Source organism: Calliphora vicina, chromosome 4 (genome assembly GCF_958450345.1).
Source record: "Calliphora vicina chromosome 4, idCalVici1.1, whole genome shotgun sequence".
Classification (NCBI taxonomy): Eukaryota; Metazoa; Arthropoda; class Insecta; order Diptera; family Calliphoridae; genus Calliphora; species Calliphora vicina.
In genome coordinates, this window is record NC_088783.1 from 1,581,770 (window position 1) to 1,594,899 (window position 13,130).

Genomic DNA, 13,130 nt, shown 5'->3' on the forward strand with positions numbered 1-13,130 from the left:
TTTTTTTATTTTTATTTTAATGGGTTCATAGTTTTATCAACTTTCAAAAAAGTCAATTATTTTTATTTTTCTTGAAACGACTTTTTTTGAATTATGACGTTGTTGCAGTAAGTGAGTGATATGTATTTATGTATTAATGCAATAATATTGAGGGTATTCATTTAAAAAAGGGAAAATTACACTCTGATTTTTTTAAATTTTAAAAAACAAAGTCAAGAAAAAAAATCCCTAAAAAATATTCTATTTTTTTTGTGGAATTTTGTTCATGTTTTTGTTGTGTAAAAGTTTGAAAAAAATCAGAGTGTAATTTTCCCTTTTTTTGAAATAAATAACCTTATTATTTAAAAATATTTCTATTATTGTGGGAAATTATTTTTTAATTGAATAGGTATTTTTCTGTCGGCAATTTGTTTGTAATTCAAGGCACTTTTACATATAAATAATCGTACATTTTATATTTTAGCATAACAATCATAGATTTGTTATTTGTTGTTGTGTTTATATCAAGGATTTTATATTTTATTCCTTCCACTTTTATATTTATTGTATGCAAGTAATGTTATGCAGTTTCTACATACATTCATATATTTGTAGCAGACGTACATATGGGCATTTCCACCGAAAGGTCCACCGAGACCAGAAAATTAAAAGTCTTTGAAAACACTTTGTTTTATCATAATCCATTTCGAGATATCCGAATGCAAAATCGCCCAAGGGCAACTTTTCTGATTTGAATATTAAAAATGCACGTTTGGTTTTGATATAAAATTCTTAACGAGAGACATTATGTATTGACTTTTGATATCTAAAATCTTTCTGAGGGTATAAAGAGTCAAAAAAGAATGCATAAGAAACTATGCGATTGAAAATAACTAAGTTTTTGCTTTACATTATCACATATTTCGATGTCCCGTGCGACATTGAAAAAGAACGTTTGTTATCAGTGCGTCGAAAGTACATGCAGAAAGATTATCAAATATTTAGTCCAAACAGAGATTTTTTATACAATTAAAATAATAAGTGTGAAATTTAAAAATTTTAAAATTATTTTTTCTTAAATAAATGAAATAAATCATGTAAATATGCACAACACCGTCTGATCAGATTGAAAAGCATTTCTTGTTATATAATTTAGACAAAAAACGTCAAAATGGTTGTCAAGATAGAAAATTATACCAAAGCTCATTAGTAATTAGGCCACTAAAATCGTGAATAATATAAAAAAAATTCTATTATTCACGATGCTCTTCATATGTATTTAGATTACTCGATTGCAATATGTACATCGATTTAACAACGTTAAACAAAATATGTAGTTTTTTATGTTTAAACTGATGGTAATTTTCTTATTCGAGATTATGACATTTTGTATACATAATAATATTGATATCAAAATCACATTCTTTAGATTGAAAACCTTTCCAAGGTATTCATCAGCACTTAAATCACGATATAAGCCTAGGGACTCAAGGTCGATGAGCTATTGAGCTAAATAAACGTCCTAAATATTTTGTTTCCAACGGTAAAAAGTAATTTTGATTTGAAAATAAAATTTCAGCAACAAAAGTTTGTTTTTTATATGAAAATTTTAAATAGTTGCTTTTCTAACTTGTAGCATGATGTTAGTTTTAAGGCTTCTAGGTGTATGAAATGATAGCTTTATACAATATTTTTTGAACAGACTTATTTAAGTGACTAAGACAGAGATAAGTAATCCAGTCATAACAAACCCAAGGAAATTGCACAAAATTGGACATTATCCAGCTCAAGAGCACATTACATACTTAGATCTTTCGCAATTCCTAGGACTGATTTAAAGTACCAAAAATTTGTACTACTTTTTCACATAGTACTGATTTCAAATGATTTCAATATGATTAGTTTTAAAATCATATTGAAACGGATGAAAGAATTGGATCAGCGATTCTTACATGAAGTCACCCCAACCATCAGATTATGATCCAAGATTCCTTTCCTCAAAACAGCCGGATGGACTTTCGACGCTTTCACAACGAAATTAAAGACGTCATCCCATCAGACATCGACCGACTGTTGCATCAAACGGCGGCATCTAAAACCATTAATGGCTACAGATTCAACAGAGTCCTGAATGAACACACCCCTGTCATCTGGGATAGTGAGACAATTACCCAGTTATAAAAGATCTACCCTAGCACAATTAAGAGCCGGTTGGTACAGTTTTCTCAATTGCTATCGCGAACGTGTTGGCATTTTAAACCGTTGACCTGCCTGTCACAAGGTCCAGGTGGCATAGTTTCTCTATCTTCCATTACCACAAACTGGTACCAACACTAATAATTAATAGCTTATTTAATATCTTTCATGAAAGAACTCTCAGAAATAGCGGAATTAACAAACACACATTTCAATCATTGATGTTTAAAATCGATCAAAAGCCGTCTGTCTACAAAAAAAATATAGGTACTAAAAGTATTCGAAGTTTTTCAGTAAATCGGAAAATAAGAACGACAATAAAAAAAAATACACCACCATTATCTGCATAAAAAGCATAAACTCTGTGGTACAAATTCAGCTAAGTTTAAAGTAAACAATAATTGTTCCAAATAAATAAACATTAATAAAATTATAGAGAAAGTCAAGTTTTTAGATTTAGATGGTTGCTTTAGTGGCGTATGAAGCCAAATATAAACGTCCCAATGCCGGTTGTACCGAAAAGTGGTTTGAAGTAATAGTAGATTTGTAGTATTATTATTATTTTGTATATTGCTTTATTTCATTGCGTATTTATTTCGATGTTGTAATTTATTTTAGATTTAATTTTAAATTTTTGTCATTTCATGTATCTATATATCACATTCTCATTATTTTATTTTCACACTTCTTTACTTTTTCAATAACATTTAGCTCTATTTTTGTTTTTAGGTTTTACGTATTGATTCACATTTTATTTTTTTATATTTTTATTTTTGTAGACATTTTTGTTTATTTTTGCCATTTACACAATCTGGTAGCACATTTTCGCCGCTTTTGGTAGCTTTTTTATATTTCGTTTGTCTTTCTTCGTAGTACTATTTTCATTTCTTTTTTAATATGTACTTCCTACCCCCTCTTTTAAAAATGTGTTTTTTATCGTTGTCATCTTCATCATCACCATGATGTTTTTATTATTGCTTTTGCACTTTATACACTTTTCAACATCAAGTAATTTTTAAGCACTTTAAATTCGGATTATATTTACATACATATATATAAAATTTGTATCTTACAAAAACAATTACTGTTCAGTTTGTATTCATTATATTTGTTAATTAAATGATTTCTTGAAAACCTAGACTTTTCATAAAATCATTTTGAGAACTAAAATCGCACTTTGCCATTTTTACAATCAAAAATCGCCAAAATGCCGATAAATCTGGTTTTCTGACATTATGTTTTTCTCCCTGTTCGTAATTAAAAACAGTGTCGTATTTTGTACTTGTTTTTTCCTTGCGCTGCCGTTGCACTGCAGCGCTGCAGTGAAAGTCGGTTGTCAAGCTGCCAATGTAAATTGCCCTTAAGTGCTTGAAGATTATTGATGACTAGGGGCGCGCTTGATATCATGCGCATAAGAATCACACGTGTTTGTGTGAAGTGGCTGGTTTGAAGTTATTTTCAGTCGCAGATCTTGTCTTTATGTAGCAGAATTGCATTTGTTTTGAAAAGCAAATAAAAAATACATACAATGTGTGTCGTAATTTATGACCGTATTTTACATATAAAAATATTTAACGTAAGAATATAAATTTAATAAAGGTAATTTAATTTACCAAGAGAATTCACCTATAATAATAGTTGAATTATTTTTTAATATGAATTCATCATTAAACCATCTTATTTTTTTATTTTATTCCACTCAATTTTATTTGTTCTATTCTTAAGAAAAAAAATAATTATGTACTTTTTTCAGATTTAGAGCAAGTATCTATAGTGATGCTGATGGTATCATATCCTCCTTCTAGGAGGATAGAGTTATATTTTTACGGAAGGGACACCAAAATTAATTCACTTTATAATAATTTTTTTAATTTTTTTTCACTTGTCTTCGTTTCTTTATTGCTGGTTTTTCTTATTTTTTACTTTCTTGTATTAGATTTTTATTACTGACAAACAACCATACGCCGTAAGTTTGAAAAAGTATTTGTTTATTGATTGGATATTTAAAAGAAAACTTAATTGATTAATTTATTTAGTCATTAAAATGAATATGATATTTAATTTTAGCTGTTTAATTTTATTTCTTCAGTAATTTTTTTCCAAGAAATATTTTTTGTCGACTTTAGTAACATTTTGCGCGTGTAGACTTTCCGTCCTTGTTTATATTGACATTTATCATGTATCATTGATTTACATGGTTGTATTTTGGCATCTTTTTAGCGTTTTTATATATAGGTTTGTTCGTTTACTCATACAATTTGAAGAACATTCTTTTCAATTATTATGTCTTATATGGTATTCATAATTGCTCCAAATCAAAATTTTCATTCATGTTTTTTCATACATACGCCAACCACGATAAGGGTGATTATATATACAGGTAACGTTTCTAAACGTCTCGGTTTGGGCTTATTTTTATGTTTTTAAGGCCCAGGTTATTGAAAACAAATAAATTAAAAAGTATATCTTCAAGGTCGGCTAACGATTCGAAATGGTAAAAAGATAACGGTAATGCTAATTTGGATTTTTTTTTTTTATTATTATTTATTTTCAACAACCTAGCCTATTGGCCATTGTTGAAAATTTGTAGCGGAAAGGGTTTTTTTTAGGGCTAACGGTAGCAACATTGCAAATTAGTGAAACATTTATAAAACACAGATTCTGAACACCAGCTGAGAACTATTGCAATCGAATTAAGATTCTAATAATTATAGTCAAATAAAAAATAGATATAAATAAAAAATAAATATAAATAGATAAATTGCGTAGGCAATTTCTGTCTTTTATGCTGGTTTTTGATTTAATTAAAGGAAGTATTGACTGTCCTGATCTGCTTGCATTAATTCCGTTTTATGTTCCACCTAGAATGCTTAGGTATAATACAATTTTTAATATGCCTTATCACCATACCAATTATGGTCTTAACAGTAGACTTACTCGTGCGTTTATAGTATAAACTTTATACTCCTTAATGCTATTAATACCAAACAACAAATAAATTGTTTTAATCCCCAAATAATTTTTATGTAAAATAATTGAATAGAATTTTTATACTTAAGGTATTTATAGACGGCAATACTGAGTATTAATATTTGTCAAAAACTCAAGTATCATAATACAATTTCATCGTCTAAACAAAATTTGTATTAGATTTTCAAAAAATACAAATTATTTTTTTGATTTACGGTCGATATTGAAAATTTGTTTAAAACAATTCAAAAACTTTTTATTTTCATATGTATCGGGTATGTATTTATAAAAAACAAATAAGGCAAACAAAAATGTAATGAAAATATAAAATAAAAATAAAGTTAGCAGAAAAATATCAATGAACAAAGAAATAAAATATTTGTAATACTATCGTGTAAACAAGAAACATATTTTTCGAAACGATTTCTTGACATACCGAAAGATTTCAATAATATTTTAAATTTGAAAAGTGTTAATACTCAGTATTGCCGTCTATAAATTCCTTTAATCGTAGTCTGTATGGAATTTGTATTTCCATTGACTTAATAAATGGAATGAGATATACCACATTACCCTAACTTACTAATTTGTTTTTTTGTATGAGAACTGTCACGATAAAAAATAACCAGAGATAGAAAAATGGAGGTTACACTTTTTTACTATACACTCACACTTATAAAAATTGAAACGAACTTGCTTTCAATTTCTCTTTCAAGTTGGTGTTTCAATTTACAATCAAGAAAACAGCTTATTTAATTTTTTTGCACAATTTGTTCTAAAATTGTTTTTAAGCTGCGTGCAGCCTACGTCACAGTTGTTAATTTAAATGGATCGACTTTTCGACCTTTCGACTTTTTCCGTATTTTAAAAAGACGACATTTCGAACTTTCGACTTTTGGTAATTTATGAAAAGTCGACTTTTCGAACTTTCTACTTTTTAGTTAATCGACTATTTTCTACTTCCCGACTATTTTCGACTTATAGAACCCTAATTGTGACAAGCAGTATGTGTAAAAAACTTGAAAGTATGGCTGCAAGTAACCCTTAGTTTCAGCGGCGATATGTTTTGTTTGCTTTTTTCTCTTTCGCAATAAAAATGGTTTGGCAACCCTTTGTTAGTATATCGAATTGAATTACCAAAACAAAACAAAAATAGTTTCTCAGCAAATTATTTTATCGAATTTTTCTTTCTATATGCGACCAATGAATAGGGGCAACAAATAAATATTAAGTAAACAATAAAAAAATATTAAAATTATTTACAACAATTATTTTTTTTATGTAGAAAAAGTTAAGTGCCAAATCCCAAAAAAAGTTTGCAATATTAATTTGATATTAGTTAAAGAATAATATAAAGTACGAAACCGAAACATTTGAAAATTTTTCAAAATCAAAACAGTGATGCAAAACAGTGGTGCAAAAAACTTTATAAGGAATTACAAAACAAAGAACTTTTGCAATTTAATTCAAAGACATCTATTGTTCAGCAATTGAAACTGTGAACGTCATACAGAGGTATATTGCGAAATGGAAAATATTGATGTGAACTATTATGGGCCGCATTTTAATACGAGACATCAAGTATTGGCCAAGTATAGCACAGCACTTAAGCAACTTCGTTCGTTCGCAGAGAGATCGTACGAACTACGCCCATTTGTTTTTGACAATTTTGTGCTCTTTCAATACTTCCAACATCGTAGTAGTAATTTGACAGAGCCGTCGCTAAGAGGATCATCTGAGACGACGGGGTACTTGAATTTTTCACCAATGACGTTCTTAAAAATAGAGCTTCTAAATCATATATTGGATCGAAGGAGACAAATTTTATATTGGCTGTTTTACCTACTGCTGGCCGTACTCTGCATATTTGTATACCGTCATGAAACTTCATCTTCTGTTGCGGAGAGAAGTGTGAGGTCGATGGTATATCCTGGCATGCGTATGTGGCGGCGAATGACGTTGCCATTGATTGAACGATTTCCACGTCTCACTGAACTTTACGATGAATCTTGTTTAATGGGAAATCCATTTTTTCAAGTCGACGATATAAGTTGTTCACCATGTTCACATGTCAAGTCTGTGGTTGATCTGACATCAGCATTTGAAAATGAGGACTCTGGAAATACAAAGATTCAAGCCAATGATGAAGTAAAGAATTTTATTCAAAATATAATACAATCAGAGTATGTGCCTTTTGTATTCAAGGTAAGTAAACCTGTTGTAGAGAAATTTAAGTTTGTAACATTATTAATTGCAGATTAATCAAGACCCTATAGAACTACAAGAAGTTTACAATATGTATTTAAGTAACCAAGATATTTTTGAACGTGATGCGTACCGTGTCCATTCTACCAATCGTGATGTGACCAATCTTGAAGAACTTTTTAATCAATTTAACCAAACTGTCACGACTGAAACGCATAATCTATGGCGATGCAATCGTATGCTCCCCGCACGTCTTCTTCGAAAACTTATTGCTCGGCCATCAACTTTGCCAAGCAGTTTGGCTTTAGAGCGATATATGGCTATAGATACACCACAAGCACAATCATATACTCTACCAGACACAGAATGCCCACATGTCTACATTCAGCAAGCTCTGGGTACTCGATTTATTATTTTGAGACCAACTGGTGAGTGTCGACATCGCTGTCGCACATTATCCATACGCTTGCCGCAGTCGTTTGTATGTAAGTTCACTTGCAAATGCATTCAAATATTTAATAATAACAAGTCATTGCTTTTCTATTTTCAATATGATAATTGCAGTAAGTTACAATTCATGGTATTGGAAACCCATTTCTGCCCCAGATCCAGTATCCGACTCGATATCAATTAGCCTTATTGGATCATATTGTTAGACTGGTGAACTTGAATACAGCTTGTACAACTGAAGTTAATGCATATACGAACGAAACATTTTCAAATATTTTTTTATGTTTTGCAATTTTTACATTCTTTTAATTATACCCTTTACCTTCGAGAGAAGTGTATATATAAGTTTGTCATTCCGTTTGTAATTTCCACAATATAATTTTCCGATCCTATAAAGTACATATATTCTGGATCCTTATAGATAGCGGAGTCGATTAAGCCATGTCCGTCTCTATGAGTGTTGAAATCAACTTTCCGAAGCCCACAAATAACTTACATACACGATTCATACATTAATATCTCCGCAATTCTTCCGGCTTGGTTGCTATTTAAAATCGAGAAAATCGGTCAACAAATGGCTGAGATATAAGAAAAATCCAGGACAATCTCGATTTTTGACCTAGATATATCTGGATTACTAAGTCATTAATATAGACAATATGGATATCTAATGATAGATATTTCAAAGACCTTTGCAACGACGTATATAAGTCCATAGTAAGTTGTACCTACAATGCGTCAAAATCGGACAAACATTTTTTTAACCCGATTTTTTTTCACCAAATGTTTTTTTTAAATTTAAAAAAAAAAATTAAAAACAAGTCGAAACTAATTTTTTTTCCAAAAAAAATAAAAAAACAACTGAAAAAAAAATTTGTTTACCTAAAAATATTTATGATTTTTTTTGAAGTATAATTTGGTGAAGGGTATATAAGATTCGGCACAGCCGAATATAGCTTGTTTTATTTAAATTTGCTGCTATAACCAAATTAATTTTTATACGAACCACTATTTAAAAATGAGAACGATATTTTTGAAACAAAATCCCCGTGAAATTCTTCCTCTGTTATTTTAAAGGCATTTAAAGTTACACATTTAGCTATATTAAGGACCTATAAATATTTTATTTTTACAAGTTTGTTTAAGTTTTTTATTCAGTGCCTCATTTTGTAAAACGAAGCGTTCAGAAACGTAAGCAATTTGTATGAAGAATACTGGGAAAAGGGTTTGAAACTTGAATATTTTCCAAACAAAATTAGTTTAACGTTTGTCGTTTCGTTTTATAAAATGAGGCCCTCATTTTTCAATTATGATTATTAACAAAGTTTTTGAGGGTCTCATTTTGTAAAACGAAGCGTTCAGAAACGTAAGCAATTTGTATGAAGAATACTGGGAAAAAGGTTTGAAACTTGAATATTTTCCATACAAAATTTTTTTAACGTTTGTCGTTTCGTTTTATAAAATGAGGCCCTGAATAAAATTCGAAAAGTTTCGGATATTTAGAAAAAAAAATAATGCAGGCGTTTGAAGAGAAAGCAACGGCGTATATTTTTGTCAATATTTACACTTTAGTAATATAACACTTTCATATGTATTAGATGTAATAGCTATTAAAATGTATTTTAATTTCAATTGAAAATAATAAATATTAAGGGCTTCATTTTATAAAACGAAACGTTTGGAAGCGTAAGCAATTTGTATGAAGAATACTGGGAAAATGGTTTGAAACTTGAATATTTTCCATACAAAATTTTTTTAACGTTTGTCGTTTCGTTTTACAAAATGAGGCTCTAAAACATTTTACTATTTAGAATTTAACTGTGTACTTTAATGTAATTTGCAAAGGAAAATTCAAAGATGTAGCTTATGAATTTAAAAGTGTATTTGTAGTTTTATTAGAATATTTCTCTGAAGTTGGGGAATTTGTAGTAACCAGGGTAACTAAAAATATGCAATATCATATTTTGTGGTGTGCGTCGTTTCAGATAATTTTACGCATTAATTTGTTAGTGCATATTTTGATCTTTACTGCATATTTTGAGTTTTATAGCATATTTTTTGCAAATTTAACACATATATTTTTTTCATTATAATTTTTTATTTCTATATTTTAATATTTCTTTAAGATCCAATGATAATTGACCTAAGCTACTTAAAGAAAAAAATTATATTATCTATAATCGACTTATCTTCATTGAATTTTCGTTGATTTAAGTCAGCTTAGTTTCCACATATTTGAATTAAATTAAAAATATCAAAATTTAACAAATACATGTAAAAAATTAAATGAATATTTCAAACATTGGAGCAATTGAGAATGGAAAATATTATGCTACTAAATAAAGTTAGAAGTATTATGCATTTTAAAAGATGAGACAAGATTGCCCAATAAATTTGAAAACTTAAGTAAACACATAGAAATTTATCGATAATAAAATTTATTACATCGAATTATTTTTATATAGTGTCCAAGTCACCAAAGTCGAAATTACTAAATCATAAAAACAAAAATCTTCTTTTTAAAACTGTTTTCAGGCCTATATTAACATATGCTTGTCCTATTTGGATCACTGCTGCAAAATGCCACTTAAAACGCTTACAAGACATTCAAAACAAATACCTTAAAATTATAAACAATAAACCATGGTGGTACCCAACGTATCTCATCCATGAAGAAACAGGCTACGAAAAAATTATAGATTTCATAAATAGATTAAAAACAAGTATTTTGAGAAAAACGAAAGTTCTTCTTATTTATTAATAAGAGAATCTAATGACTTAAACCAAAATTATCTATCAATTATCAAACTGTAATGGCTGTGCTAATATTAGACTATTGTAAATAATAAGAATACTATAATCACATGAAACATTTCGAATAATGTTTGGATTATTTAACTATTCATATAAATGTTTTTTTTACCCAGTTTTACCTTTAAAATCCTCAACTGTGTAAATAAACTCTTTAAATTCGATTGACCAACTAAATCATTTGTTGTAATATCTATATGTAAAGATAAGATCTCATTTGTAAATATTTAGTTTTGTAAAATAATGTAAATAAAGGAAGACTTTTTAAATGAAAAGTTGAAATTTAATGATATAATAAGCAATTTTAATTTATGAGTTTAATATTTGTTTTACTTCTTATATATTTTATTAATAAAACTTTGAAATCAAAAAATAACCAAATCTCTTTTAAGAGCTTATTTTTATATTTTAAAAGCATATTTTTGTTTTAAGTGCATATTTTATGCGCATAAAACACATTTCTTTAGAGCTTATTTTTGGTTTTCCTGGTAATAACCATTGTGGACCGAAGGCCAGGTCGAATTATTGGGGAGAGTTATAATTATTTACCTCTATAACCTTTAACTTATGATGTGGTAGTAAATTTTACACTCTATTTTTTATTTTTCTAATAACTTTTCCTTGTTACATTCTCTTAAGTTGATATTGCCAGTACCCTAATATTTTACTACACGTCTAAGTTAGCGTTAGAAACCCATATAATTTTTTTTTCGTTTTTGAGTTTCAGAAAAGTTTTTAACTTTTTTGAAACTAAACATACAAGCTAAGAGTGTAATAACCAGGGCAACCAAAAATATGCTCTAAAAATGGGTTTTATGCGCATAAAATATGCACTTAAAAATGAAAAATATGCTCTTAAAATATAAAAAATATGTACTTAAAAACTCTGTTTGATTTCAAAGTTTTATTAATAAAATATATAAGCAGTAAATAAAATAGTGGGCTCATAAATTAAAATTGGTTATTATAGGATTAAAAATCGATTTTAGTGACTTTGGCACTACATGAAAATAGTTTTATTCAATTTATTGAATTTTTTTTGTATTTTTTTTCTTTATTGAATCTTTCTTTCTGGAAATTTACAACAAGTATTCAAATCTTAACCTAAACTAAAACTAAAGTTGTTATTGCCGCTGCAATGTCCAACATGAGTGCTCGTTAAATTATTATCTGGCCAGATCTAGTGTTTCCAATCGCCTCAATCGTCAACGACCCTCAAATGACAGCAACTCCCTGGCGATGGGGTTAGGATGATCCATTAGTTTTGAAATGTATTTTAGACTGGAAAGTTTGATCTCCTCGCGTATTATGGGGACATTGAGATCCCTATGGATATTACTATTGCGAATGTACCATGGGGCACCTGTTATTGTCCTTAACAGTGCTGTCTGCTTTCTTTGCAATTTTTCAACGTTAGATGAGAAGGCTGTTCCCCATAGCTGAATGCCGTATAGCCATATCGGGTTTATAATTGTTTTGTACAAAAGCACTTTGTATTACAAGTCTAGAGCAGACCGTGGGCCAATTAACCAGTACAACTGAACTGACTTTAATTTTATTTGCGTAACCTTGGATTCAATATGGTGGGATCATGTTAAACGGCGATCAAGATGGATACCGAGTTATCTCACATGCTTCTGTTCTGGGATTTTGATATTATTTATCTGTATGGAAGGGTAACTTTCTCGTCTTAAAGTAAATGTAACGTGAATACATTTTGTTGCAGTGACCTTAATTTTCCATTTGTTCAGCCATTTTTCCAAATCGCCGATGTGAGACTGGAGTTGTTCAGAAGCTATTGCGGGGTTTTCATGTGTACTTAAAAAAGCGGTATCATCCGCAAATGTAGATGTGTGAGTCAGTGCGCTCGTAGGCATATCTGCAGTATATAAAATATATAGGAACGGCCCTAGAATACCAGCGGATATTTTTCAACGTGTTGAGATCACATCCTTTGATCTGATTTGGAAAGATCTTTCTTGTATGTAATTTTTAAGCAGTTTATGTACGTTCGCAGGTAGTAATCTAGTAATTTTGTGTGTTAGTCCATCGTGCCAGACTTTATCGAAGGCTTTAGATATGTCAATAAATAATGCGGAGCAATACTGCTTGCTCTCGAAGGTTTTCCGAATAAGTGTATTTATCCGATGTACCTGTTCAATAGTACTATGTTTCCTTCTGAAACCAAATTGATGGTCAAGAATAATGCAAATTTCGTCAAGGTGCACTATAAGTCTCTCAAGTAACAACTTTTCAAAAAGTTTTGATAATATTGACAATAGGCTAATGGGACGGTATGATGTCACTTGAGTGACATCTTTTCCCGGTTTTGGTATCATAACTATATCAGATATTTTTCATGAGGATTGGAAATATCCAATACGTAGTATTGAGTTAAATATGAACAAAATAATTCTCAGTGCTGAGTTGGGCAGATTACTTATCATCGTGGTAGTAATTTTATCTATACCAGGTGATTTTCCAGCCTTGAGACCTTTGACCGTCGTCCTCACGGCAGA

General features: G+C 29.5%; 1 protein-coding gene across 1 annotated transcript; it reads left to right on the forward strand.

Annotated features, from left to right (window-relative positions):
• Positions 1-6,402: 6,402 nt before the first annotated feature.
• Positions 6,403-9,603, forward strand: LOC135957395 (uncharacterized). Its single transcript, XM_065508134.1, has 3 exons — positions 6,403-7,350; positions 7,403-7,835; positions 7,915-9,603. The coding sequence occupies exons 1-3, from the start codon at positions 6,673-6,675 to the stop codon at positions 8,004-8,006; spliced, it is 1,203 nt and encodes a 400-aa protein (XP_065364206.1). The 5' UTR covers positions 6,403-6,672; the 3' UTR covers positions 8,007-9,603.
• The last annotated feature ends 3,527 nt before the right edge of the window (positions 9,604-13,130 follow it).

Coding starts and splice junctions, on each gene's coding strand:
- LOC135957395 (XM_065508134.1), top strand. CDS start 6,673: ATGGAAAATATTGATGTGAACTATTATGGGCCGCATTTTAATACGAGA. Junction 7,351..7,402: donor ATGTGCCTTTTGTATTCAAG/GTAAGTAAACCT, acceptor TATTAATTGCAG/ATTAATCAAGACCCTATAGA. Junction 7,836..7,914: donor CTTGCCGCAGTCGTTTGTAT/GTAAGTTCACTT, acceptor TGATAATTGCAG/TAAGTTACAATTCATGGTAT.